The following is a 24398-nucleotide window of genomic DNA, read 5'->3' on the forward strand; positions in this document are numbered from 1 at the left end:
GTCGGCAGTGAAATTGCAACAACAACAGCAGCCGCCATTCGCCACTGAGCGGCAGTGACGTCACCACGACGCTTGTGCCAGGCCATGTGCACGTTGAGGCCACGTAAAGTGTCGAACGCCCCCTGGCAGGAGGTCACGGGGCAGACCCAGCAGGTGCCACGGGTCGTACCGACTGAGATGAGTGGCTGATGCACTACCAGCTGTGCCCCCCCTACTGTGACAACTCGCTGGAGGGGCGACTGCCTCCTACTGCCCAGTAGCCTGAACGTGCACCTAGCCTGGCACTGCCCAGTAGCCTCACGGTGCACCTAGCCTGGCACTGCCCAGTAGCCTCACGGTGCACCTAGCCTGGCACTGCCCAGTAGCCTCACGGTGCACCTAGCCTGGCACTGCCCAGTAGCCTCAACGGGCCCCCGGTGAGCCAGAGACGAGAAAAAAAACGAAACACCCCAAAAAACCAACAGAAACCAGACCCGCCCGCCCGCACCACTACCACCACCACCACCCTCCTTAACCGCACTGGCTCCGCCGTGCCGGTGAAAAACGAGAGGCACACCGCCGCCGACACCGTTCACCGGCGTCGCCGCCGTTCACCGGCGCCCCACGATGCTCACGGTGCCCTGGTGCGCGGCGAGCGCCGGGCGCAGCGACTGCGTGAACCGATGGCGGAAGTGGTGCAGCAGCCTCCCCGAGTCTCCGTCGTAGAACGCCAGCAGCCCCTCGGGCGGCACCAGCCGCACCACCACCCTGCTGGGCAGCGGCGCCGCCGGTGCCGCCGGTGCCGCCCGTGCCCCGCCCTCCTCCTCGTCGCCGCCACCGTCACCGCCACCGTCACCGCCGTCGTCGCCGTGACCCCCCAGCGGCGTCTCGGCCCCAGCGTGCAGCGCCGTGAGCCGCCCGCCGCGCTTCCTCAGCGCCCAGGAGCCGGCGTCGGCACCCAGGGGGGGACACCGGCGGTCGGCGTGGCCGTCGGCGGCGTCGGCGTTGGCGGCGCCAAAGGCGCAGTCCTCGCTGCCCGAGATGTCCACCAGCCAGCAGCTGAGCTCCGACGAGAGGCGCTGGGAGCAGAGCGCCGCCGGCGGAGCGGCAGTGGTGGCGGTGGTGGCGGTGGTGGTGGTGTTGTGGGTGGTGGTGGTGTTGTGGGTGAGGTGGCGGAGGTCGGGCGACACGGAGAGCGGCGGGGAGACGGTGGCCACATCCAACGTCGGGGAGCAGTCGACTGGTGGGGGGTGCACGCACCGACACACACACAGACACACACACAGACACATACACACACACAGGTACAACAACAACAACAACAACCGCCATTCGCCACGAGGTGGCGGTGACGTCACCACGACGCTTGTGCCAGGCCATGTCCACCTTGAGGCCACGTGAAGTGTCGAACGCCCGCTGGCAGGAGGTCACGGGGCAGACCCAGCAGGTGCCACGGGTCGACTGACTGAGATGAGTGGCTGATGCACCACCTGTGCCCCCTACTGTGCCAACTTGCTGTGCTTTAGCCACCCGGCGCTCCGCTCGTTGTTGTGAGCGTCGCTCCTCCGCCCTCCGTTGTTGTTGGAGGGCGACTGCCTCCAAATGACCAGTAGCAGCAGCGTCCTTCACGAGCCTCCTCAACTGAGGCCGATCTTGACACCGCTGGTACCAGTCATCGGCAAGTCCACTCAGCTCCACGTCCTCCTGTACCACGTCACTCCATCTCTTCTCTAGCCCGTGCCGCGCCCGTTTAGCCCCCTCTATCCGGCCGAACAAAAGCTGTTTAGGCATGCGGTAGCTGGGCATGCGGGCTACATGGCCCAGCCAACGCAGCTTTGCCTGCCGCAGGAGCGCACCGATGGGACTTTGTCCAGATCTTTCTAGGATTTGTGAGCTCCTCACACAATCCAGCCTGGTTTAACCCAGGATTGATCGTAGGCAAGTTTCTAAACCGGCGAAGATGTTCCATTAGGGGGGGTCCACGTTTCGCAAGCGTAGAGAAGGGAGGGAATGACTGTGGCCAAGAAGACCCGACGCTTCGTGCGGAGCGACAGACCAGGTAGCTTCCACACAGTGTTATGCAACCGATGAAAAGATATTGCCGCTCGACTGATTCGGAGTGAGACCTCTGCTGTTAAACTGGAGCCGGTCATAAGCACACTGCCCAGGTATGGGAAACTCTCCACTCTCTCTACAACTGCCCCATCACCGATCAGGAGTTGTGGGGGTGGAGTGCCCGATGGTACAAAATACCCAGGCAGGTGCTTAGTTTTGGTGGGGCTGATGGCACACTCCAAGCTCAGGAGCAGCGCCTCCAACTCCTCCTCTGAGTGAGCTGCAATTACCAGGTCGTCGGCATACATAACGTGGTTGAGCAATAGGGAGCCATCCCTTGACCGCACCCGGGCATCAAGCAGCCTCCCATTATATCTGTACCAAATGGAAATTCCTCCAGTACAGCTATTGAATGCTTCACGAACTACGTGGTCAAAATATATGTTAAATAATGTGGGAGCCAGAGGACATCCCTGTCGCACCCCAAGGTGTACAGGGAATGGCTCTGACTCCCGGCCACGTAGTTTTACCCGGGCCCGCTCACCATCATGAAGGTCCTTAATGAGCGTGAGCAGAGGGTCAGGGACTCCGAAAGCACGAAGAACAACCCAGAGCCCAGGCCTACTGATGGTATCATAGGCCTTGATCAGGTCAATGAAGCAGATATGTAGTTCTTGTTGGAATTCCCTACACCTCTGCTGTAGCAGACGGACAGAAAATATGGCATCAGTGCAGGTCCACCCTTTCCTGAAAACGCATTGGGGTTCCGCAAGCCTTTCCTCAGCGTGTCTAGCAAGGCAATGTTGAATAATCCTTGCCAGGACCTTTCCCGGCACACTGAGGAGTGAGATGTCCCTCTAGTTGTTAAGTCTGTGCGGTCCCCCTTCTTAAAGAGGGAGACAACCAGGGCATCCTTCCAATCCTGCGGAACCCGTCCAGTGGTCCAGACTGTTGTTATGATGTCATGTAGGGCAGTCTGTGCACAAACGCCTCCCTCCCTCAGCATTTCATTTGGGAGATCATCTCTGCCCGGTGCCTTTCCTGGTCTCAGACTCTGGATCGCTTTCAGTACTTCCTCAACAGATGGCACCTCAGACAGCCACTCACAGGGGGTGACTTCTTCTTCCAATATTTGAGGCACCGCAGCCTCAGCAGGGTCATCCGCACTTTGTGCCAGTATGTTTTCCAAGATGAGGGATTTCCCCTCCCCCAGGACCTTACAGAAATGCTCAGCAAATCTGCAAACGTGTTCCTGGGGGTCGGAAATTGGATCACCGTTCTTTCCCCTAATGATGGTAATAGGTATGTGTGTGTGTGCGTGTACGTACGTTTGTGTACCTGTGTGTGTACCTGTGTACGTGTGCCTGTGTGGGTGTGTACGCACATGTGTGTGCGTGTACGTACGTTTGTGTACCTGTGTGTGTGTGTGTACCTGTGTACGTGTGCCTGTGTGTGTGTGTATGCACGTGTGTGTGCGTGTACGTACGTTTGTGTACCTGTGTGTGTGTGTACCTGTGTACGTGTGCCTGTGTACGTGTGCCTGTGTGTACGTACGTTTGTGTACCTGTGTGTGTGTGTACCTGTGTGTGTGTGTACCTGTGTACGTGTGCCTGTGTGTGCGTGTACACACGTGTGTGTGCGTGTACGCATGTGTGTGTGTACATGTGTGCGTGTGTACGTGTGCGTGTGCCTGTGTGTGCGTGTACGCACGTGTGTGTGCGTGTGTACCTGTGTGTGTGTACCTGTGTGTGTGTACCTGTGTGTGTACGTGTGTGTGCGTGTGTACGTGTGTGTGCGTGTGTGTGTGCGTGTGTGTACGTGTGTGTGCGTGTGTGTGTACGTGTGTGTGCGTGTGTGTGTGTGTGTACTCACACATCACGGCCTGCAGCAGCAGCACGGGGCCCTCCAACTCCTCCACTGGGCTCAGGCCGAGGGGCCGCGGGTCGGGGAGCGGCGTGCACAGCAGCGCCTGGAGCCTGCACAATCACACACAGAACCATGTACACACACACACACACGGAACCATGTACACACACACACGGCACTACGTACACACGCACACACACGGCACCACGTACACACGTAATCACGTACACACACACGGCACCACGTACACACACACACAGCACTACGTACACACTAAACCACGTACACACGGAACCACGTACACACGGAATCACGTATACACACACACGGCACTACGTACACACGGCACCACATACACACGGATCCACGTACACACGGAACCATGCACACGCGGAATCACGTACACACGCACACACGTACACACGTACACACGCACACACAGCACCACGCACACACGGCACCACGCACACACACGCACATCCTTTCACACGTACACACATACACACGTACACATACACACGTACACACACACGGCACCACGTGTAACCGTGACACGCGTCATCGTGAGCTGAGCAGCGCTCTGTCCGTACCTTTGCATCTCCCCCTCGGAAATCTGTGGGAGAGACAAAGACGGCCGTGAACACCCTCCCCCCCTCCCTCCTTCACCCCCCCTCTCCCTCCCTCCTTCACCCCCCCCTCTCCCTCCTTCACCCCCCCTCCTTCACCCCCCCCCTCTCCCTCCTTCACCCCCCCTCTCCCCCTCCTTCCCCCCCCCCTCTCCCTCCTTCACCCCCCCTCCTTCACCCCCCCCCCCCTCCCTCCTTCACCCCCCCTCTCCCTCCCTCCTTCACCCCCCCTCTCCCTCCTTCACCCCCCCTCCTTCACCCCCCCCCTCTCCCTCCTTCACCCCCCCTCTCCCTCCCTCCTTCCCCCCCCCTCTCCCTCCTTCACCCCCCCTCCTTCACCCCCCCCCTCTCCCTCCTTCACCCCCCTCGCTCCCTCCTTCACCCCCCCCCTCAGCCTCCTTCAGCGACTCCTCTCTCCCTCCTTCACCCCCCCTCTCCCTCCTTCACCCCCCCCCCTCTCCCTCCCTCACCAACCCCCCTATACCTCCTTCACCCCCCCTCTCCTTCACCCCCCACCACCACGCCCCCCTCCCCCCGCCCCTCCCTGTCCCCACCTGGCCACGCCTCCCTCCCGCCTGCTGCAGCTGCTGCTGCTGCTGCAGCTCCCTGAGGAGTCTGCGGCAGCGTTGTGCTTCTCCCTCGGCCCGCGAGAGGCTCCGTGCCCAGGCCACGTCCAGACGCAGCGACGCCTCCGACTCCTCCTCGTCCAGCGCCGAGCGCACGCGGGCAAACGCCTCGCGGGAGCGCGCTCGCGACGCGCTCACCAGCACCTGTGTGGGGGTGTGAGGGGTGTGTGTGTGGGTGTGTGTGGGGGTGTGTGTGTGTGTTTGTGGGGGTGTGTGAGGGTGTGTGGGTGTGTGTGTGGGGGTGTGTGGGGGGTGTGTGTGTGGGGGTGTGTGTGGGTGTGTGGGGGGGTGTGTGGGGGTGTGTGTGTGGGGGGTGTGGGGGGGTGTGTGGGGGTGTGTGTGTGGGGGTGTGTGTGTGTGGGTGTGTGTGTGTGGGGGTGTGTGTGGGGGTGTGTGGGGGTGTGTGTGCGTAGGTGGTCACTCGATAGGTAGGTCGGTTGCTCACACAGTCACACTCACACACTCACTCACACACTCACTCACACAGTTACACACTCACTCACACAGTTACACACTCACTCACACATTCACTCACTCACACATTCACTCACTCACACACTCACTCACTCACACACTCACTCGCTCACACATTCACTCACTCACACATTCACTCACTCACACACTCACTCACTCACACACTCACTCACTCTCACAGTCACTTACACACTCACACATTCACTCACTCACACACTCACTCACACACACTCACACATTCACTCACTCACACACTCACACATTCACTCACTCACACATTCACTCACTCACTCACACACTCACTCACACACTCACACAGTCACTCACACATGCACTCATTCACACACTCTCACAGTCACTCACACACTCACTCACACACTCATACAGTCACTCACTCACACACTCACTCACACACTCACTCACTCACTCACCTGTCCGTCCCTCTCCACGGCCTCCAAGCGCCTGAGGCAGCCCTCCACCTCGCCCAGCTTCCTAGACAACTCCACCTCCTCGCTCCTCGATACCTGGGGGGGGGAGGTGAGACCCAAGCGGGGGTCAAACACAGGAACCTGCACCTCAGCAACCACCACAATCACAACACCCTCCACCACCACAACGACCACCACCATCACCACCATCACCACCATCACCACCACCATCACCACCAACCTACTACCACCACCATCACCAACCCTACCACCACCACCATCACCACCAACCCTACCACCACCATCACCCACCACCACCATCACCACCAACCCTACCACCACCACCACCATCACCACCACCACCGCCACGGCCCTTCACCTCCTGCTCATCCACCGCGCCCATCTCCAGATCTCCCTCCTCCTCCACCATCACCACCTCCTGCACCACCTCCGTGCGGACACCACCGCCACCACCGCCACCACCGCCGCCACCACCGCCACCACCGACGTCCACCAGCGGGTGCCCGCGCAGCCTGGGGTTGACAAGGTGCGGCTGGACGTGCTCCCCGCAGAAGGACATCTCGCACTTGAGGCAGCTGCTTACGGCCGGCACGGCCGGCGGCCCCTCGCAGTAGTCGCACGCCGGCGGCGGCGGCGCCCTCAGCGTCCCGTCGGGAGCCAGCTGGGCCACCAGGCCGGCCAGCGCCACGTTGCAGTTGAGGGTGGGGCGGCTGGGGAAGGCCGCGCGGCACTGCGGGCAGGTGAAGGAGCCGCCGCCGTAGTCGCCGCCGCCGGCAGCGACGCAGCTTCGTGCGGTGGCGGCCCAAGCTCCCTCCAGGCAGCCGCGGCAGAAGGAGTGACCGCACGCGAGCGTGGCGGGGCAGGAGAAGGTGCACAGGCAGATTGGGCAGCTGAGGTCCTCCTCCGATACGCCGGAGGGGGGGCCGGAGGAGTGGCGGGCTGACGCCATCGTGTGGTCGGGGGGGTGGTGGGTGAGTGGGTGGATGGGTGAGTGGGTGGGTGAGTGGGTGGGTGAGTGAGTAGGTGAGTGGGTGAGTGCGCTGTGGGTGGGTGAGTGAGTGGGTGAGTGAGTGGATGAGTGAGTGGGTGGGTGAGTGAGTGGGTGGGTGAGTGGGTGGGTGAGTGGGTAGGTGAGTGGGTGGGTGAGTGGGTGGGTGAGTGGGTGGGTGAGTGGGTAGGTGAGTGGGTGGGTGAGTGGGTGAGTGCGCTGTGGGTGGGTGGCCTCTTGGTGGGTGGCCTCTTGGAATTCCTGTGGGTGACAAAGAGGAGTGGTGGCGCTGTGGTTAGCGCTACGTATGAGTGTGTGTCTGTGTGTGTGAGTGGTAGTGTAGTAGGTAGCGCTACGCTGCGCTACGAACCCGGCGACACGAGTTCGATTCTCGCTCACGGCCAACACCACCAGTGACCAATGTCTGAATCCGGTCCTGGGCCTCCTCTAGGTGGACTCAGCCTCAAATGAGTACCTGGTGTAGCGGTTGTGGTGGTATCGTAGTAAACATCGCTAGCACTGGGGGAGAGACAAAGGCGGCCGGGCGTGGTGCTGGCCACCCACCCCCTCGTGTGCCGTGCCCGGTGGCCTTCATAGGTGCTGCTCACTAACAGCACTTGCCCCTACAACCTGCTAGAGGCTACACGGGGGATCTTTGTCTGTGTGTAGGTGCTACTGACAGCACTTGCCCCTACAGCCTGCTAGAGGCTATGAATGATTATAACTTCATAATCACTAATAATCACCTCGTTACTAATGATTATGAAGTTATAATCACTCATTATAAAGTTATAATCACTAATAATCACTTTATAATCACTAATATAAAGTAATAATCACTAATATAAAGTAATAATCACTAATATAAAGTTTTAATCACTAATATAAAGTTATAATCACTTTAATTACTAATATAAAGTTATAATCACTAATATAACTTTATAATCACTAATATAACTTTATAAGATTCCAAGAACACAGGATGAGATGTTACTATCCTTTGTGCAAGCACTTCCAAGAGTTCATGAACAGTGAACCTGGTGAAATTTGGGGAGCGCATCGTCAGTAGTGACCCTTTGGTTCCTAGGGTGTTTCGGCCTTTCATACTATACACCCTCCCCAAAGGCGGCCAGTGACAGGGTGATCAATCCTACGCTTGCGTCCCATTCCCAATTAGTCGTAGGAGTTGCCTTGTTGTTGATAGCCAACATCCCATGGGACTATGCATGGCAGGGGCGTCCTCCTCCCTGAGTCAAGCATTGTTGACCACATACCTCCTGGCCCTCTCAACTAATATAAAGTTATAACTAATATAAAGTTATAATCACTAATTATAACTTCATAATAACTAATATACAGTTATAATCACTAAATATAACTTTATAATAACTAATATAAAGTTATAATCACAAACATAAAGTTATAACAACTAATATAAAGTTATAATCACTAATATAAAATAATAGTTTTTTTACCCTTCTATCTGGCAACAAAACTGACACCTTTTTACAAGAAGTCATGTTTGCATAGACCACAATAACTGCAGTCATAATGCAAACAAAAAACATAACTCTGATAATGTGCACTGTCCTTGAAGTTGATTGGTCCACACCTGAGACAGCTTTCCTTAGAGCCTAGTCTCACATGGGTTGGACCAGATGACACCAAAAGGCGCATTACTCAAAGACAATGCACCATCAGAGTATGAGAGCTCGGGGTCAAGCATTTACACCATTGGAACCTCATTTGCCAGTAAACAAAGTATGATAATTGTTTTTTTCCAACCCATGTGAGACTAGGCTCTAAGGAAAGCTGTCTCGGGTGTGGACCAATCAACTTCAAGGATAGTGCATATCATTATCAGAGTTATGTTTTTTGTTTATATTATGACTGCAGGTATTGTGGTCTATGCAAACATGACTCCTTGTAAAAAAGGTGTCAGTTTTGTTGCCAGATAGAAGGGTAAAAAACCAATTATCAACTAATAATAACTTTATAATCACTAATCGTCACCAACCGTCACTAATCGTCACCAACCAACCGTCACTAATCGTCACCAACCAACCGTCACTAATCATCACCAACCAACCGTCACTAATCGTCACCAACCAACCGTCACTAATCGTCACCAACCAACCGTCACTAATCGTCACCAACCGTCACTAATCGTCGTTCTCACCTCGTCGCTCGCCCCGCGGGGACCTCCGACCCAGCCCAGCTCGGCGTACAGTGCGGAAGTCGGGGAAGGCGGGCGGAAACGGAGGTGACGTCACGCCCGTGAGTGGTGGTGAACTTAACAAGATGGCGATGTTACAGCGAATCGTTGGAATGTACTTAACAAGATGGCCGGTATGATGGTAAGGGTGAACTTAAAAAGATGGCCGTTTTCCATTCGCGGTGGGGATGAACTTAACAAGATGGCCGGTTCTACACAGTGAGTGGTTGGAGTGACCTTAATAAGATGCTCTTAGGTTTTTTCGGTAAAGTCACGTAGGTAAAAATAAAAAATAAAATAAATAATAAAAATTATATGATAATAGAAATAAAATAATAAATCACGACGTTTCGGAGGCAACACAAGTCTCCGTCATGAGGTAGGACCGTCACAGCAAAAAAATAATAATATTTATTATTTATTTTTTCCTAAGTGACTTTACCAAAAAAACCTAAGAGTATGAATCTTTGCAGTCACGAAAGCTTCAAATCTAGACTTAATAAGATGGCCGGCTTTGTACTGTGGGAGGTGGGGGATGAACTTAACAAGATGGCCGACTGACCACACTTCCTGTTCTGACGTCACTTTCGGCTCAGCGCTCCACGTCCCCAACGTGGCGCCGAGGGGCCGCCTCCGGCTTCTACCATTGGTCGGCGCCCTCGGCGCCGCCAACCAATCCCTACACGGGAGGAGGGGAGGTGGGGGCGAGTGAGGCCGAGCGTGCGCTGTGATTGGCTACTCGGCAGGCCCCGCCTGTCGCCCCTCCCTGCTCCCTCCGCCCACGCCCCGCCCCTCCCACCTTCGTCCCGCCCCCTACACTATCGGCCCCGCCCACTCCACACAAGCCCCGCCCACTCCACCACAAGCCCCGCCCACTCCACCCTCGGCCCCGCCCCCTCGACGTCTGGCTCCGCCCCCTTGACGCCCGGCCCCGCCTCCACCGCATTCCTCGTCGCGAGACCGAGAAGAGCCCAGCCTACTGTACACGCAGCCTGTAGCACACTGCACGCACCGCACGCACTGTACATACTGTACACACTGCACTCACAGCCTTTACATACACACACTCACACAGGCTGTACACACACACAGCATACACACACACAGCCTGTACACACACTCACAGGCTGTACACACACTCACACACAGGCTGTACACACACACAGCATACACACACAGGCTGTACATACACTCACAGGCTGTACACACACACAGCATACACACACAGGCTGTACACACACTCACAGGCTGTACACACACACAGCATACACACACACAGCCTGTACATACACTCACACACAGCTATACAACACAACATCAGCAGCAACAACAGCAACAACAACAGCAACAACATCAACAGCAGCAACAGCCACCACAACGACGACGACGCCGCCTGTGCCGGGCTCGGGCGCCTTGTGACGCTGCTGCTGCTGCTGCCGCTGCCCAGCAGAGGGACATGGAGACTGCGAACCCCAACAAGAGGGTGCGGACTGGGGCTGTGTCCAGCTGGGTGAGTGGTGGGTGGGTGGTGAGGGTGGTGAGTGGTGAGTGAGTGGTGAGTGAGTGGGTGGTGAGGGTGGTGAGTGAGTGGTGAGTGGGTGAGTGGTGAGGGTGATTTTTATTTTATTTTATTTTCATTAATTTTGATGTTTTACCTACGTGACTTTACCGAAAAAAACCTAAGAATATGAGTGGTGAGGGTGGTGAGTGGGTGGTGTGGGTGGTGGGTGGGTGGTGAGGGTGGTGAGTGAGTGGTGAGGGTGGTGAGTGGGTGGTGAGTGAGTGGTGAGTGGGTGGTGAGTGAGTGGTGAGGGTGGTGAGTGAGTGGTGAGTGGGTGGTGAGGGTGGTGAGTGAGTGGTGAGGGTGGTGAGTGGGTGGTGAGGGTGGTGTGGGTGGTGAGTGAGTGGTGAGAGTGGTGAGTGAGTGGTGAGGGTGGTGAGTGGGTGGTGAGGGTGGTGGGTGGGTGGTGAGGGTGGTGAGTGAGTGGTGAGGGTGGTGAGTGAGTGGTGAGTGAGTGGTGAGGGTAGTGAGTGGGTGGTGAGGGTGGTGAGTGGTGAGGGTGGTGAGTGGGCGGTGAGGGTGGTGAGGGTGGTGAGTGGGTGGTGAGTGAGTGGTGTGGGTGGTGAGTGAGTGGTGAGTGGGTGGTGAGGGTGGTGAGTGAGTGGTGAGAGTGGTGAGTGGGTGGTGAGGGTGGTGAGTGAGTGGTGAGGGTGGTGAGTGAGTGGTGAAGGTGGTGGGTGGGTGGTGAGGGTGGTGAGTGAGTGGTGAGGGTGGTGAGTGAGTGGTGAGTGAGTGGTGAGGGTGGTGAGTGGGTGGTGAGGGTGGTGAGTGGTGAGGGTGGTGAGTGGGCTGTGAGGGTGGTGTGGGTGGTGAGTGAGTGGTGAGTGAGTGGTGAGGGTGGTGAGTGGGTGGTGAGGGTGGTGAGTGAGTGGTGAGGGTGGTGAGTGAGTGGTGAGAGTGGTGAGGGTGGTGAGTGAGTTGTGAGGGTGGTGAGTGGTGTGGGTGGTGAGTGAGTGGGTGGTGAGGGTGTGTGAGTGAGTGGTGAGGGTGGTGAGTGGGTGGTGAGTGAGTGGTGAGTGGGTGGTGATGGTGGTGAGTGAGTGGTGAGGGTGGTGAGTGAGTGGTGAGTGGGTGGTGAGTGGTGAGGGGGTGGTGAGGGTGGTGAGTGAGTGGTGAGGGTGGTGAGTGGGTGGTGAGGGTGGTGAGTGGGTGGTGAGTGGTGAGGGGGTGGTGAGGGTGGTGAGTGAGTGGTGAGGGTGGTGAGTGGGTGGTGAGGGTGGTGAGTGGGTGGTGAGGGTGGTGTGGGTGGTGAGTGAGTGGTGAGGGTGGTGAGTGAGTGGTGAGTGGGTGGTGAGGGTGGTGAGTGGTGAGTGGGCGGTGAGTGGTGAGGGGGTGGTGAGGGTGGTGAGTGAGTGGTGAGGGTGGTGAGTGAGTGGTGGTGAGTGGGTGGTGAGGGTGGTAAGTGGTGAGTGGTTGGTGAGGGTGGTGAGTGAGTGGTGAGGGTGGTGAGTGAGTGGTAAGGGTGGTGAGTGGGTGGTGAGTGGATGGTGAGTGGTTGGTGAGTGGGTGGTGAGGCCGGTGAGTAAGTGGTGAGTGGGTGGTGAGGGTGGTGAGTGGGTGGTGAGTGAGTGGTGAGGGTGTTGGGTGGGTGGTGAGAGTGGTGAGGGTGGTGAGTGAATGGTGAGGGTGGTGAGTGAGTGGTGAGGGTGGTGAGTGAATGGTGAGGGTGGTGAGTGAGTGGTGAGGGTGGTGAGTGAATGGTGAGGGTGGTGAGTGAGTGGTGAGGGTGGTGAGTGGGTGGTGAGGGTGGTGGTTCAATAATTTTTCAACACGTTTCATCAACGGGGACAAAGTTGAGATAGGTCGGTATTATTTGGATCATCTTTAGGGCCCCCTTTGTGAAGTGGACGACCATAAGAATGTTTCCATTCTAGAGCTACTGATACTTCTTTGATGGACAGGTTGAAAATATGGGCTATAGGTTTGTATATTAGGTGACCAACAGTTAGTAGAGCAAAGACGGGAACACTATCCGCTCCGGTAGAGGAGGACCCTTTGAGGTAGGACAGTTGTTTCAGAAGATTACTTTCGTGGATAGGCTGGAAACTAAATTCGTTTAATGTTTGGACAGCGGTGTAGGAAAATTGCATGGGCAGGAGTGACTCCAAATACATTATCAAAAAGGTCACCAGCTTCAGAAAATGAAGGTTAAAATTTCGATTTAAAGCTTTCGTGACTGCAGGGATTCATCTTCTTGGTTCTTTTGGTAAAGTCACGTGGAAGGGAAATAATACAATAATAAAAATAAAACATAATAAAATAATTCTCACGACGTTTCGGCCACAACGCAAGCAGCCGTCCTCAGGTGCTTGCGTTGTGGCCGAAACGTCGTGAGAATTATTTTATTGTTTTATTTTTATTATTTTATTATTTCCATTCTACGTGACTTTACCGAAAGAACCAAGAAAAAGGTTAAAATTGTTGACTACTTTTTGGGGCTCTGAAAAATAGTCCACATTTTGGTTAAGCGCAACGGGCAGATTATCTGTGTTGGATGCCTTTTCGATACATTTTACTGTTTTCCAGAAGATCCTGGCGTTGCCGTGTGATTCCAGGAGAGTGGAAGAAAAGTGAGCATTTTTTGCATGCCGTATTTTTTTGACGCATCTATTCCTTAAAATCCTCTATTCTAGCCAGTCTTTGACCAAGTTACTTTTCTGAGCACATGGCCAAGCCTTGTCCCTAGCCTTCACGAGCTTTGTAACCAAAGGATCAAACCATGGTGGGCGGTTGCCTTTAGTTTTAAATCTAACCAACGGAGCATGTTTGTTGATAATACTCAGGTTGGGGATATCACCGACCTTGTCAATATCCGAGTGAAGCACATCATTAGTAAATGCCTGAGAGCTGAAGTGTCTCATGGAGTGCTTCTCAACCAATTTAGGGGGGGCTTTGGGTCTGGCTGACGATCTCACCCCAAAAATGAAGGAGTGATCACTAAGCTTATGACCCAGAACACCAGTAAGTAGGAAATTGTGAGGGGCATTAGTCAACAGGATGTCAAGCAGAGATGACTGTCCCGGATTTTTTAGGTTGGGTCTTGTGGGGACATTTATTAATTGAAACACGTTAAATTCACCCGCAAAATTTGTGGCCACGGCCGGCGGGTTTAGCCAATTCCAATTCAGATCACCAACTAAAACTAATTCACCCTTAGGGAGGCCTCCAAGAAGCTCCCTCAGTGCGTCCCCAGCTTCAACATCCTTACCACCAGGCGGTCCAAAGCAGCACACAACCAATATCTGTTGATTTTTAACAAGGCCGCTCTTCATCCTTTCACAGAAAATACCTGTGCAAACTATTAATTGTATTTTTCTTATTTCTGGGAGGTATTGAGCTTCACCCTGGTCCAAATGTAAATAATGATAAAAACAATTCTGGCAGAAAAGGTGTTGGTGTTCTACACGTGAACATCAGAGGGCTTGTGATTAAATGAAGTCAACTAGAAGTGGCAAATCTGGACCCGGACATTTTCTGCCTTCCAGAAACATTTCTCACTCCGGCGGTCAATTACTTGCAGATTACGATTGACAAATACAACCTTTTTCGGCTTGACCGAGAGTCTAAAGGAGGTGGAATTGCCACCTATGTTCGTAGCGCTATAAGTATGTTCACCGTCTCATTCACGTAGATGTAAAATTAAATACAAAAATTCTACCCACGTGACTTTACCGAAAGAACCAAAGAGTATGGATTGCTGCAGTCACGAAAGCTTCACATCAAGATTCGGCAACATGTTTTTAACAAGGAGTGAGCTGGTGGTGATGGTGGCGGTGGTGGTGGTGGTGATGATGGTGGTGATGGTGGTGATGATGGTGATGATGGTGGTGGAGGTGGTGGTGATGGTGGTGGTGATGATGGTGGTGATGGAGGTGGTGGTGGTGATCATGGAGGTGGCGGTGGCGGTGATGATGGTGGTGATGGAGGTGGTGGTGGAGGTGGTGGTGGTGGTGATGGTGGTGATGGAGGTGATGGTGGTGATGATGGAGGTGATGGTGGTGATGAAGGTGGTGGTGGAGGTGGTGGTGGTGGTGATGGAGGTGGTGGTGATGATGGAGGTGGTGGTGGTGATGATGGTGATGATGGTGGTGATGGTGGTGGTGGTGGCGGTGGTGGGTGTGGTGATGGTGGTGGTGGTGGGGATGATGGAGGTGGTAGTGGTGGTGATAGTGGTGGCGGTGATGATGGTGGTGATGGAGGTGGTGGTGGAGGTGGTGGTGGAGGTGGTCGTGGTGGTGATGATGGAGGTGATGGTGGTGATGGAGGTGGTGATGGTGGTGGTGGTGGTGGTGATGGTGGTGATGATGGTGGTGATGATGGAGGTGGTGATGATGGTGGTGGTGGTGGCGGTGATGATGGTGATGATGGTGATGATGGTGATGATGGTGGTGATGGTGGTGGCGGTGGTGGCGGTGGTGGGGATGGTGATGGTGGTGATGATGGAGGTGGTGGTGGTGGTGATGGAGGTGGTGATGGTGGTGGTGATGGTGGTGGTGGCGGTGGTGGTGGTGTCTGGGTGTGCGGTGTCGTACGGGTGGGGGGGGGATGCCGTGACGGATGGACGTGGGGGGGTCAGCGAGCCCCGCCCCTTAACATCACTTTAACGTAACTTTAACAAACATTGAGAGTAACTTAAAGTAACTTAAATAAACATTTATAGTAACTTAACATCACTTTAATAAACATTTATACTAACTTAACATAACTATAATAAACTTTACACTAACTTAACATCACTTTAACAACATTTATACTAACTTAACATAACTTTCAAAACATTTATACTAACTTAACGTAACTTTAACAACATTTATACTAACTTAACATAACTTTAATAAACATTTACAGTAACTTAACGTAACTTTAATAAACATTTATACTAACTTAACATAACTTAAACAAACATTTAGAGTAACTTAACATAACTTTAACAACATTTACACTAACTTAACGTAACTTTAACAACATTTATACTAACTTAACATAACTTTAACAACATTTATACTAACTTAACATAACTTTAACATTTAGAGTAACTTAACGTAACTTTAACAACATTTATACTAACTTAACATCACTTTAACAACATTTATACTAACTTAACATAACTTTAACAACATTTACACTAACTTAACATAACTCTAATAAACATTTATACTAACTTAACATAACTTTAACAACATTTACAGTAACTTAACATCACTTTAATAAATATTTAGAGTGACTTAACGTAACTTTAACAAACATTTATCGTAATCTCACGTAACTTCTACTCTTAAAACCGTGAGTGAGTGGTTGAGTGAGTGAGCGGGTGAGTGGTGAGTGAGTGAGTGGTTGAGTGAGCGGGTGAGTGAGTGAGCGGGTTAGTGAGTGAGTGAGTGGTGAGTGAGTGTGAGTGAGTGGTTGAGTGAGTGAGTGGTGAGTGAGTGGGTGAGTGGGTGAGGGAGTGGTGAGTGAGTGAGTGGGGTAGAGTGATGGTGATGGGTGAAGTGAGTGGTGAGTGAGTGAGTGTTGTTGAGTGGTGTAGTGATGGTGGTTGAGTGAGGCGGGTGAGTGAGTGAAGCGGGTGAGTGAGTGAGTGAGTGGTGCGTGAGGGTGAGTGCGTGGTTGAAGTGAGTGATAGTGGTGATAGTGTGTGAGTGGGGAGTGGGTGAGTGAGTGGTTGATGTGAGTGAGTGGTGAGTGAGTGAGTGAGTGGTGAGTGAGTGAAGTGAAGTGGTGAGTGGGTGGTGAGTGGTGAGTGAGTGAGTGGGAGTGAGTGTGTGAGTGGTGAGTGAGTGGTGAGTGAGTGGTGAGTGAGTGAGTGAGGAGTGAGTGTGTGTGTGAGTGTCTGTGTGTCTGTGTGTATGTGAGCGGTAGTGTAGTGGTTAGTGCTACACTGCGCTATGAACGCGGCCATCCGAGTTTGATTTCCGCTCACGGCCAACATCGCCAGTGACGATTCTCTGAACCGGTCCTGGACCTCCCCTGGGTCGACTCAGCCTCAAATGAGTACCTGGTGTAGCGGTGGTGGTTGTGTAGTGGTGGTGTAGTGAACATTGCTAGCACTGGGGAGACAAAGGCGGCCGGGCGTGGTGCTGGCCACCCACCCCCTCGTGTGCCATGCCAGCCTGCATAGGTGCTCGCTAACAGCATTTGCCCCTACAGTCTGTTAAGGCTAAATGGGGGATCTTTGTCTTTGTGTACGTGTGTATGTGTGTCTGTGTGAGTGTGTGTGTCTGTGTGAGTGTGTGTGTGTGTACGTGTGTGTGTGTGAGTGTACGTGTGTATGTGTGACCCCATTCAAACCCACGGTGGCCTGATGTCCGCTATCTGATGAAAGCCGCAAGCGAGAATTTCATCATGACTTGCAGCTGGGGTTGGCATCGTCCCCCACTCCTCCAGATGTGGAGGGTAAATGGGCGAGGTTTAGGACTGTGACTCATGCAGATGCAATGGCTGCTTTGGGCACGCGGTTTAGACCTCCCCAGAGGCCCTGGCTGACAGAGGAGGTGTTCAGGTTAGTTGAGAAAAAGTGACAGGCCCACTCCCATCGGCTACAGCATCCCACGTCAGAGAATGAGGAGGCTTACTCCTCATTCTCTGCAAGGATGGGTGGTGGTCGCGGGTTGCTGAGGAGATGGAGTCTGCCTCACTGGCCCGCGATCACAAATCGCTCTTTAACTCCATCAAAAAAGTAACCTGCAGCGCCACACCTATTCCCATCATTAGGGGAAGGAACGGTGATCCAATCTCCGACCCCAGGAACAGGTTTGCAGATTTGCTGAGCATTTCTGAGGTCCTGGGGGAGGGGAAACCCTCAGCCTGGAAAACATCATGGCACAAAGTGGGGACAACCCTGCTGAGGCTGCGGTGCCTCAAATATTTGAAGAGGTCACCCCCTGTGAGTGGCTGCCTGAGGTGCCATCTGTTGAGGAAGTACTGAAGGCGATCCAGAGTCTGAGACCAGGAAAGGCACCCAGCAGAGATGATCTCCCAAGCGAAATGATGAGGGAGGGTGGCGTTTGTGCACAGACTGTCCTACATGACATAACAACAGTCAGGACCACTGGACGGGTTCCACAGGATTGGAAGGATGCCCTGGTGGTCCCCCTCATTAAAAAGGGGGACCGCACAGTACTGTAACAACTACAGGGGCATCTCACTCCTCAGTGTGCCGGAAAGGTCCTGGCAAGGATTATTCAACATCGCCTTGCTAGGCACGCTGTGGAGAGGTTTGCGGAGCCCCAATGCGGTTTCAGGAAAGGGCGGTCCTGCACAGATGCCATATTTTCTGTCCGTCTGCTCCAGCAGAGGTGTAGGGAATTCCAATAAGACCTACATCTCTGCTTTATTGACCTGGTCAAGGCCTATGATACCATCAGTAGGCCTGGGCTCTGGGTTGTTTTTCGTGCTTTCAGAGTCCCTGACCCTCTGCCCACGATCATGAAGGACCTTAATGATGGTCAGCGGGCCCGGGTAAAACTACGTGGCCGGGAGTCAGAGCCTTTCCCTGTACACCTTGGGGTGCGACAGGAATGTCCTCTTGCTCCCACATTTTTTAACATCTATTTTGACCGCGTAGTTCGTGAAGCCTTCAATAGCTGTACTGGAGCAATTTCCATCTGGTATTGATACAATGGAAGGCTTAATGATGCCCGGGTGCGGTCAAGGGATGGCTCCCTATTGCTCAACCACGTTATGTATGCTGATTATCTGGTGATTGCCGCTCACTCATAGGAAGAGTTGGAGGTGCTGCTGCTGAACCTGGAGCTTGCCACTAAGAGGTGGGGCCTTACCATCAGCCCCACCAAAACGAAGCACCTGCTTGGGTATTTTGTACCATCGGTCACTCCACCCCCACAACTCCCAATTGGTCATGGGGCAGTTGTGGAGAGAGTGGAACGTTTCCAATACCTGGGCTGTGTGCTCATGACTGGCTCCGGTTTGACAGCTCTCACTCTGAATCAGTCGAGCGGCAATATCTTTTCATCGGTTGCGTAACGCTTTGTGGAAGCTACCTGGTCTGTCGCTCTGCACAAAGCTTCGGGTCTTCTCGGCCACAGTCATTTCCTCCCTTCTCTACGCTTGCGAAACGTGGACCCCCCTAATGTAACATTTTCGCCGTTAGAAACATTTAGGCTGGCCTGCCTACGATCCATCCTGGGTTAACCTGCAGGCTGGATTGTGTGAGCTCCTCCGACTGGCAACGAGGCTGCTTTCGCTGAGTCATGTAGCTCGCATGCCCAGCCTAAGGATATGAAAGGATCTTTTGTTTCTGTGTGTGAGAGAGCGTGTGTGACACTGTGTGTGTGTGACACTGTGTGTGTGTGACACTGTGTGTGTGTGTTAGTGTGTGTGTGAGTGGTAGTGTATTGGGTAGCGCTACGCTGCGCCATGAACCCGACGACCTGGGTTCGATTCTCGCTCACGGCCAACACCACCAGTGACGATTATCTGAACCGGTCCCGGGCCTCCCCTAAGTCGACTCAGCCTCAAATGAGTACCTGGTGTAGCGGTTGTGGTGGTGTTGTAGTAAACATCGCTAGCACTGGGGGAGAGACAAAGGCGGCCGGGCGTGGTGCTGGCCACCCACCCCCTCGTGTGCCGTGCCCGGTGGCCTTCATAGGTGATGCTCACTAACAGCACTTGCCCCTACAGCCTGCTAGAGGCTACACGGGGGATCTTTGTCTGTGTGTAGGTGCTACTAGCAGCACTTGCCCCTACAGCCTGCTAGAGGCTACACGGGGGATCTTTGTCTGTGTGTAGGTGCTACTAACAGCACTTGCCCCTACAGCCTCTTAGAGGCTACACGGCGGATCTTTGTCTGTGTGTAGGTGCTACTAGCAGCACTTGCCCCTACAGCCTGCTAGAGGCTACCTGGGGGATCTTTGTCTGTGTGTAGGTGCTACTGACAGCACTTGCCCCTACAGCCTGCTAGAGGCTACACGGGGGATCTTTGTGTGTAGGTGCTACTGACAGCACTTGCCCCTACAGCCTGCTAGAGGCTACACGGGGGATCTTTGTCTGTGTGTAGGTGCTACTGACAGCACTTGCCCCTACAGCCTGCTAGAGGCTACACGGGGGATCTTTGTCTGTGTGTAGGTGCTACTGACAGCACTTGCCCCTACAGCCTGCTAGAGGCTACCTGGGGGATCTTTGTCTGTGTGTGTGTATTAAACCCTGGATGAATCGAATGTTTTATGAATGTTTTCCCAACATTTTCTGGACGTTTTCTGAACGTTTCCATTCAAAGCGAAAACCGGTTCAGTGGGAGTCGCGCCGAACCGGTTTTTCGACTCCACTCCCTCCCCCCCCATTGACCACGCCCCGTTGACCCCGCCCCTCATTGACTCCTCCCCCTTGACCCCGCCCCTTGACCCCGCCCCCTTGACCCCGCCTCCTGACCCCGCCCCTCATTGACTCCGCCCCCTTGACCCCGCCCCTTGACCCCGCCCCTCATTGACTCCCCCCACTCCTCCCCCCTCCCCCTCGGGGTTTCCCTGCCTGGGCGTGGGCAGAGGTTGATGGGGCTGAGGGGAGGGGCTGAGGGGGGTAAGGGGCTGAGGGCGGTGAGGGGAGGGGCTGAGGGGGGGTGAGGGCGGTGAGGGGAGGGGCTGAGGGGGGGTGAGGTGAGGGCTGAGGGGAGGGGCTGAGGGGGGTGAGGGGAGGGGCTGAGGGGGGGTGAGGGGGGTGAGGTGAGGGCTGAGGGGAGGGGCTGAGGGGGCTGACTGCCACGTGGCAGTCAGCGTGGAGGGGGCAGGAGGTGGGGGGGTGGGACAGGGTGGGGGGGGGGGCATTGTGGGGAGGGGGTGGGACAGGGTGGGGGGGGACAGGGTGGGGGGATGTGATGGTGGGTGGGTGGGTGTGATGGTGGGTGGGTGTGTGGATGTGATGGTGGGTGGGTGGGTTAGTGGGTGGATGTGATGGTGGGTGAGTTAGTGGGTGGGTGTGATGGTGGGTGGGTTAGTGGTGGGTGTGATGGTGGGTGGGTGGGTGTCATGGTGGGTGGGTGTGATGGTGGGTGGATTAGTGAGTAGGTGGGTGTGATGGTGGATGGGTGGGTGGATTAGTGGGTGGGTGTGATGGTGGGTGGGTGTGGGTGGGTGGGTTGGTGTGATGGTGGGTGGGTGGCCGAGTTAGTGGGTGGGTGGGTGTGAGGGTGGGTGGGTGTGATGGTGGGTGGGTGGCTGGGTTAGTGGGTGGGTGGGTTGGTGTGATGGTGGGTGGGTGGCTGAGTTAGTGGGTGGATGAGTTAGTGGGTGGATGTGAGGGTGGGTGGGTGTGAGGGTGGGTGATTGCGATGATGGGTGGGTGAGTTGGTTGGTGTGTGTGTCAGCCTCACCCACCCACTCACCTAACCAACCACCCACCCCCCCAACCACACCACCCACCCCACCCACCACCACCCACCCCCCTACCCACACCACCCACCCACCCCCCCAACCACACCACCCACCCAGGACCCACACCACCCACACCACCCACCCCCCCAACCACACCACCCACACCACCCACCCCACCCACCCCCCCAACCACACCACCCACCCAGGACCCACACCACCCACACCACCCACCACCCACACCATCCACCCCACCCACACCACCCACCCAACCACACCACCCACCCACCCCCCCAACCACACCACCCACCCACCCCCCAAACCACACCACCCACCCCACCCTCCACCACCCACCCACCCAGCACCCACACCACCCACACCACCCACCACCCACACCGCCCACCCACCCCACCCACCCCACCCACCCCACCCACACCGCCCACCCACCCCACCCACCCCACCCACCACCCACCCACCACCCACACCACCCACCCACCACCCACACCACCCACACCACCCACCACCCACACCGCCCACCCCACCCACCCCACCCACACCACCCACCGCACCCACCACCACCCACACCACCCACCACCCACCACCCACACCACCCACACCCACCCACCACCCACACCACCCACACCACCCCACCACCCACACCGCCCACCCACCCCACCCCACCCACACCACCCACCCCACCCACCACCACCCACACCACCCACCACCCCACCCACCACCCACCCACCACCCACACCACCCACCCACACCACCCACACCACCCACCCCACCCACCCACCATCACACCCACCCACCACCCACACCACCCACATCACCCACCCACCCACCCCACCCCCCCACCCACACCACCCACCCACCCACACCACCCACCCACCCACCCCACCCACCACCACTCACCACCACTCACCACCCACCCCTCCCACCATCACACCCACCCCACCCACCACCCACACCACCCACCCACACCACCCACCAGGGCATGCTGACTGTCGCTGGACTGATGAGCGCCGTGACGCCCCACGGCGCTGCTGACTCGTCAGTTGCGCGCAACCTGCGATCACACAGAGACTCGTAGAGACCCACAGAGACTCATAGAGACACACACTCATAGAGACCCACAGAGACTCATAGAGACCCACAGAGACCTACACTCATAGAGACCCACACTCATAGAGACCCACAGAGACTCAAGAGAGATCCACAGAGACTCAGAGACCCACAGAGACCCACAGAGACTCACAGAGACCCAAAGAGACTCACATAGGCCCACAGAGACTCATAGAGACCCACAGAGACCCACAGAGACCCATAGAGACCCACAGAGATCCACAGAGACCCACAGAGGCCCACAGAGACTCATAGAGACCCACAGAGACCCACACTCATAGAGACCCAACCCACACTCATAGAGACCCACAGAGGCCCACAGAGACCCACAGAGGCCCACAGAGACCCACAGAGATTCATAGAGACCCACGGAGACCTACAGAGACCCACATAGACTCACAGAGACCCACAGAGACTCATAGAGACCCACAGAGACCCACAGAGACCCACAGAGACTCATAGAGACCCACAGAGACTCAGAGACCCACAGAGACTCACAGAGACCCGAACTCATAGAGACCCACAGAGACCCACAGAGACTCACAGAGACTCACAAAGACTCGCAGAATGAGATGAGGGTGAGTGAGTGAGAGAGGTGAGTGAAAGGTGAGTGGTGAGTGGCAGGTGATTGCGAGCTGACGCGGCGAGGTAAATGTCAGTGACGCAAGCCACTGATCTTGTAGGGTCAGCACGTTCAGAGCTGTCATTGTGCGTGTGTGGGTGTGTGTGGGTGTGTGTGTGTGTCATTGTGTGTGTGTGAGTGTGTGTGTCATTCTGCGTGTGTGTGTGTCATTGTGTGTGTGTGTCATTGTGTGTGTGTGTCATTGTGAGTGTGTGTGTGTCATTGTGTGTGTGTGGGTGTGTGTCATTGTGTGGTTGTTGTTGTTGTTGTCATTGTGTGTGTGTGTCTGTGTGTGCGTGTGTGGGTGTGTGTGTGTGAGTGTGTGCGTGTGTGTGGGTGTGTGGGTGTGTGTGTGTGTGTGTCTGTGTGTGCGTGTGTGTGGGTGTGTGTGTGTGTGTGGGGAGCGGTAGTGTAGCGGGTAGCGCGCTGCACTATGCACCCGGCGACACGAGTTTGATTCCCGCTCACGGCCAACACCGGTGACGATTATCTGAACCGGTCCCGGGCCACCCCTAGGTCGACTCAGCCTCAAATGAGTGCCTGGTGCGGTGTGTAAACATCGCCACTAGGGAGACAAAGGCGGTCGGGCGTGGTGCTGGCCATCCACCCCCTCGTGTGCCGTGCCGGCCTTCAGAGGCGCTCGCTAACAGCACTTGCCCCAACAGCCTGTTAAGGCTACACGGGGGATCTTTGTCTTTGTGTGAGTGCACACAGTGAACACACACACACAGTGTACACACACGCACACAGTGTATACACACACAACAACAACCGCCATTCGCCACTAAGTGGCGGTGACGTCACCACGACGCTTGTGCCAGGCCATGTGCACCTTGAGGCCACGTGAAGTGTCGAACGCCTGCTGGCAGGAGCTCACGGGGCAGACCCAGGTACCACGGGTCGACTGACTGAGATGACCGAGATGACTGGCTGATGCACCACCTGTGCCCCCTACTGTGCTAACTTGCTGTGCTTTAGCCACCCGGCGCTCCGCTCGTTGTTGTGAGCGTCGCTCCTCCGCCCTCCGTTGTTGTTGGAGGGCGACTGCCTCCAACTGCCCAGTAGTGTCCTTCACGAGCCTCCTCCACAGAGGCCGATCTTGACACCGCTGGTACCAGTCATCGGCAAGTCCACTCGGCTCCATGTCCTCCTGTACCACATCACTCCATCTCTTCTCTAGCCCGTGCCGCGCCCGTTTAGCCCCCTCGAGCTGGCCAAACAAAAGCTGTTTACGCATGCGGTCGCTGGGCATGCGGGCTACATGACCCAGCCAACGCAGCCTTGCCTGCCGGAGGAGCTCACTGATGGGACTTTGTCCAGATCCTTTTAAGGATTTGTGAGCTCCACACACAATCCAGCCTGGTTAAACCCAGGATGGATCGTAGGCAGGCCAGGCTAAATGTTATCTAACCGGCGAAGATGCTCCATTAAAGGGGTCCACGTTTCGCAAGCGTAGAGAAGGGAGGGAATGACTGTGGCTGAGAAGACCT

General features: G+C 55.4%; 2 protein-coding genes across 4 annotated transcripts in view; one reads left to right on the forward strand and one right to left on the reverse strand.

Annotated features, from left to right (window-relative positions):
* Positions 1-62: 62 nt before the first annotated feature.
* Positions 63-9369, reverse strand: LOC133359670 (E3 ubiquitin-protein ligase TRIM47-like). Of its 2 annotated transcripts, XM_061578174.1 has the most exons (7): positions 9243-9369; positions 6434-7324; positions 6058-6150; positions 5081-5296; positions 4491-4513; positions 3907-4010; positions 63-1219 (listed from the first exon to the last, which is right to left on the reverse strand). In XM_061578174.1, exons 2-7 carry the CDS (start codon positions 7022-7024, stop codon positions 591-593), a joined length of 1656 nt encoding a protein of 551 aa, XP_061434158.1. In that variant the 5' UTR covers positions 7025-7324; positions 9243-9369; the 3' UTR covers positions 63-590. The 2 variants fall into 2 exon arrangements, with proteins under 2 accessions (XP_061434158.1, XP_061434157.1); XM_061578173.1 differs by lacking the exon at positions 9243-9369 and having other exon boundaries at positions 6434-7725.
* Positions 9370-10242: 873 nt separating this feature from the next.
* LOC133359668 (bifunctional 3'-phosphoadenosine 5'-phosphosulfate synthase 1-like) overlaps positions 10243-24398 on the forward strand; it is a 43034-nt gene continuing 28878 nt past the window's right edge. The window contains exons 1-2 of one of the 2 annotated variants that reach the window (XM_061578165.1): positions 10243-10353; positions 10477-10788. In XM_061578165.1, the coding sequence (XP_061434149.1) occupies positions 10735-10788 (54 nt within the window). In that variant the 5' untranslated portion in view covers positions 10243-10353; positions 10477-10734. Of the gene's footprint in view, positions 10428-10476; positions 10789-24398 lie in introns of both variants that reach the window. The other variant, XM_061578166.1, reaches the window with a different exon arrangement.

This window comes from Lethenteron reissneri, chromosome 65, assembly GCF_015708825.2.
Source record: "Lethenteron reissneri isolate LAM-NWPU_2019-01 chromosome 65, ASM1570882v1, whole genome shotgun sequence".
Lineage (NCBI taxonomy): Eukaryota > Metazoa > Chordata > Hyperoartia > Petromyzontiformes > Petromyzontidae > Lethenteron > Lethenteron reissneri.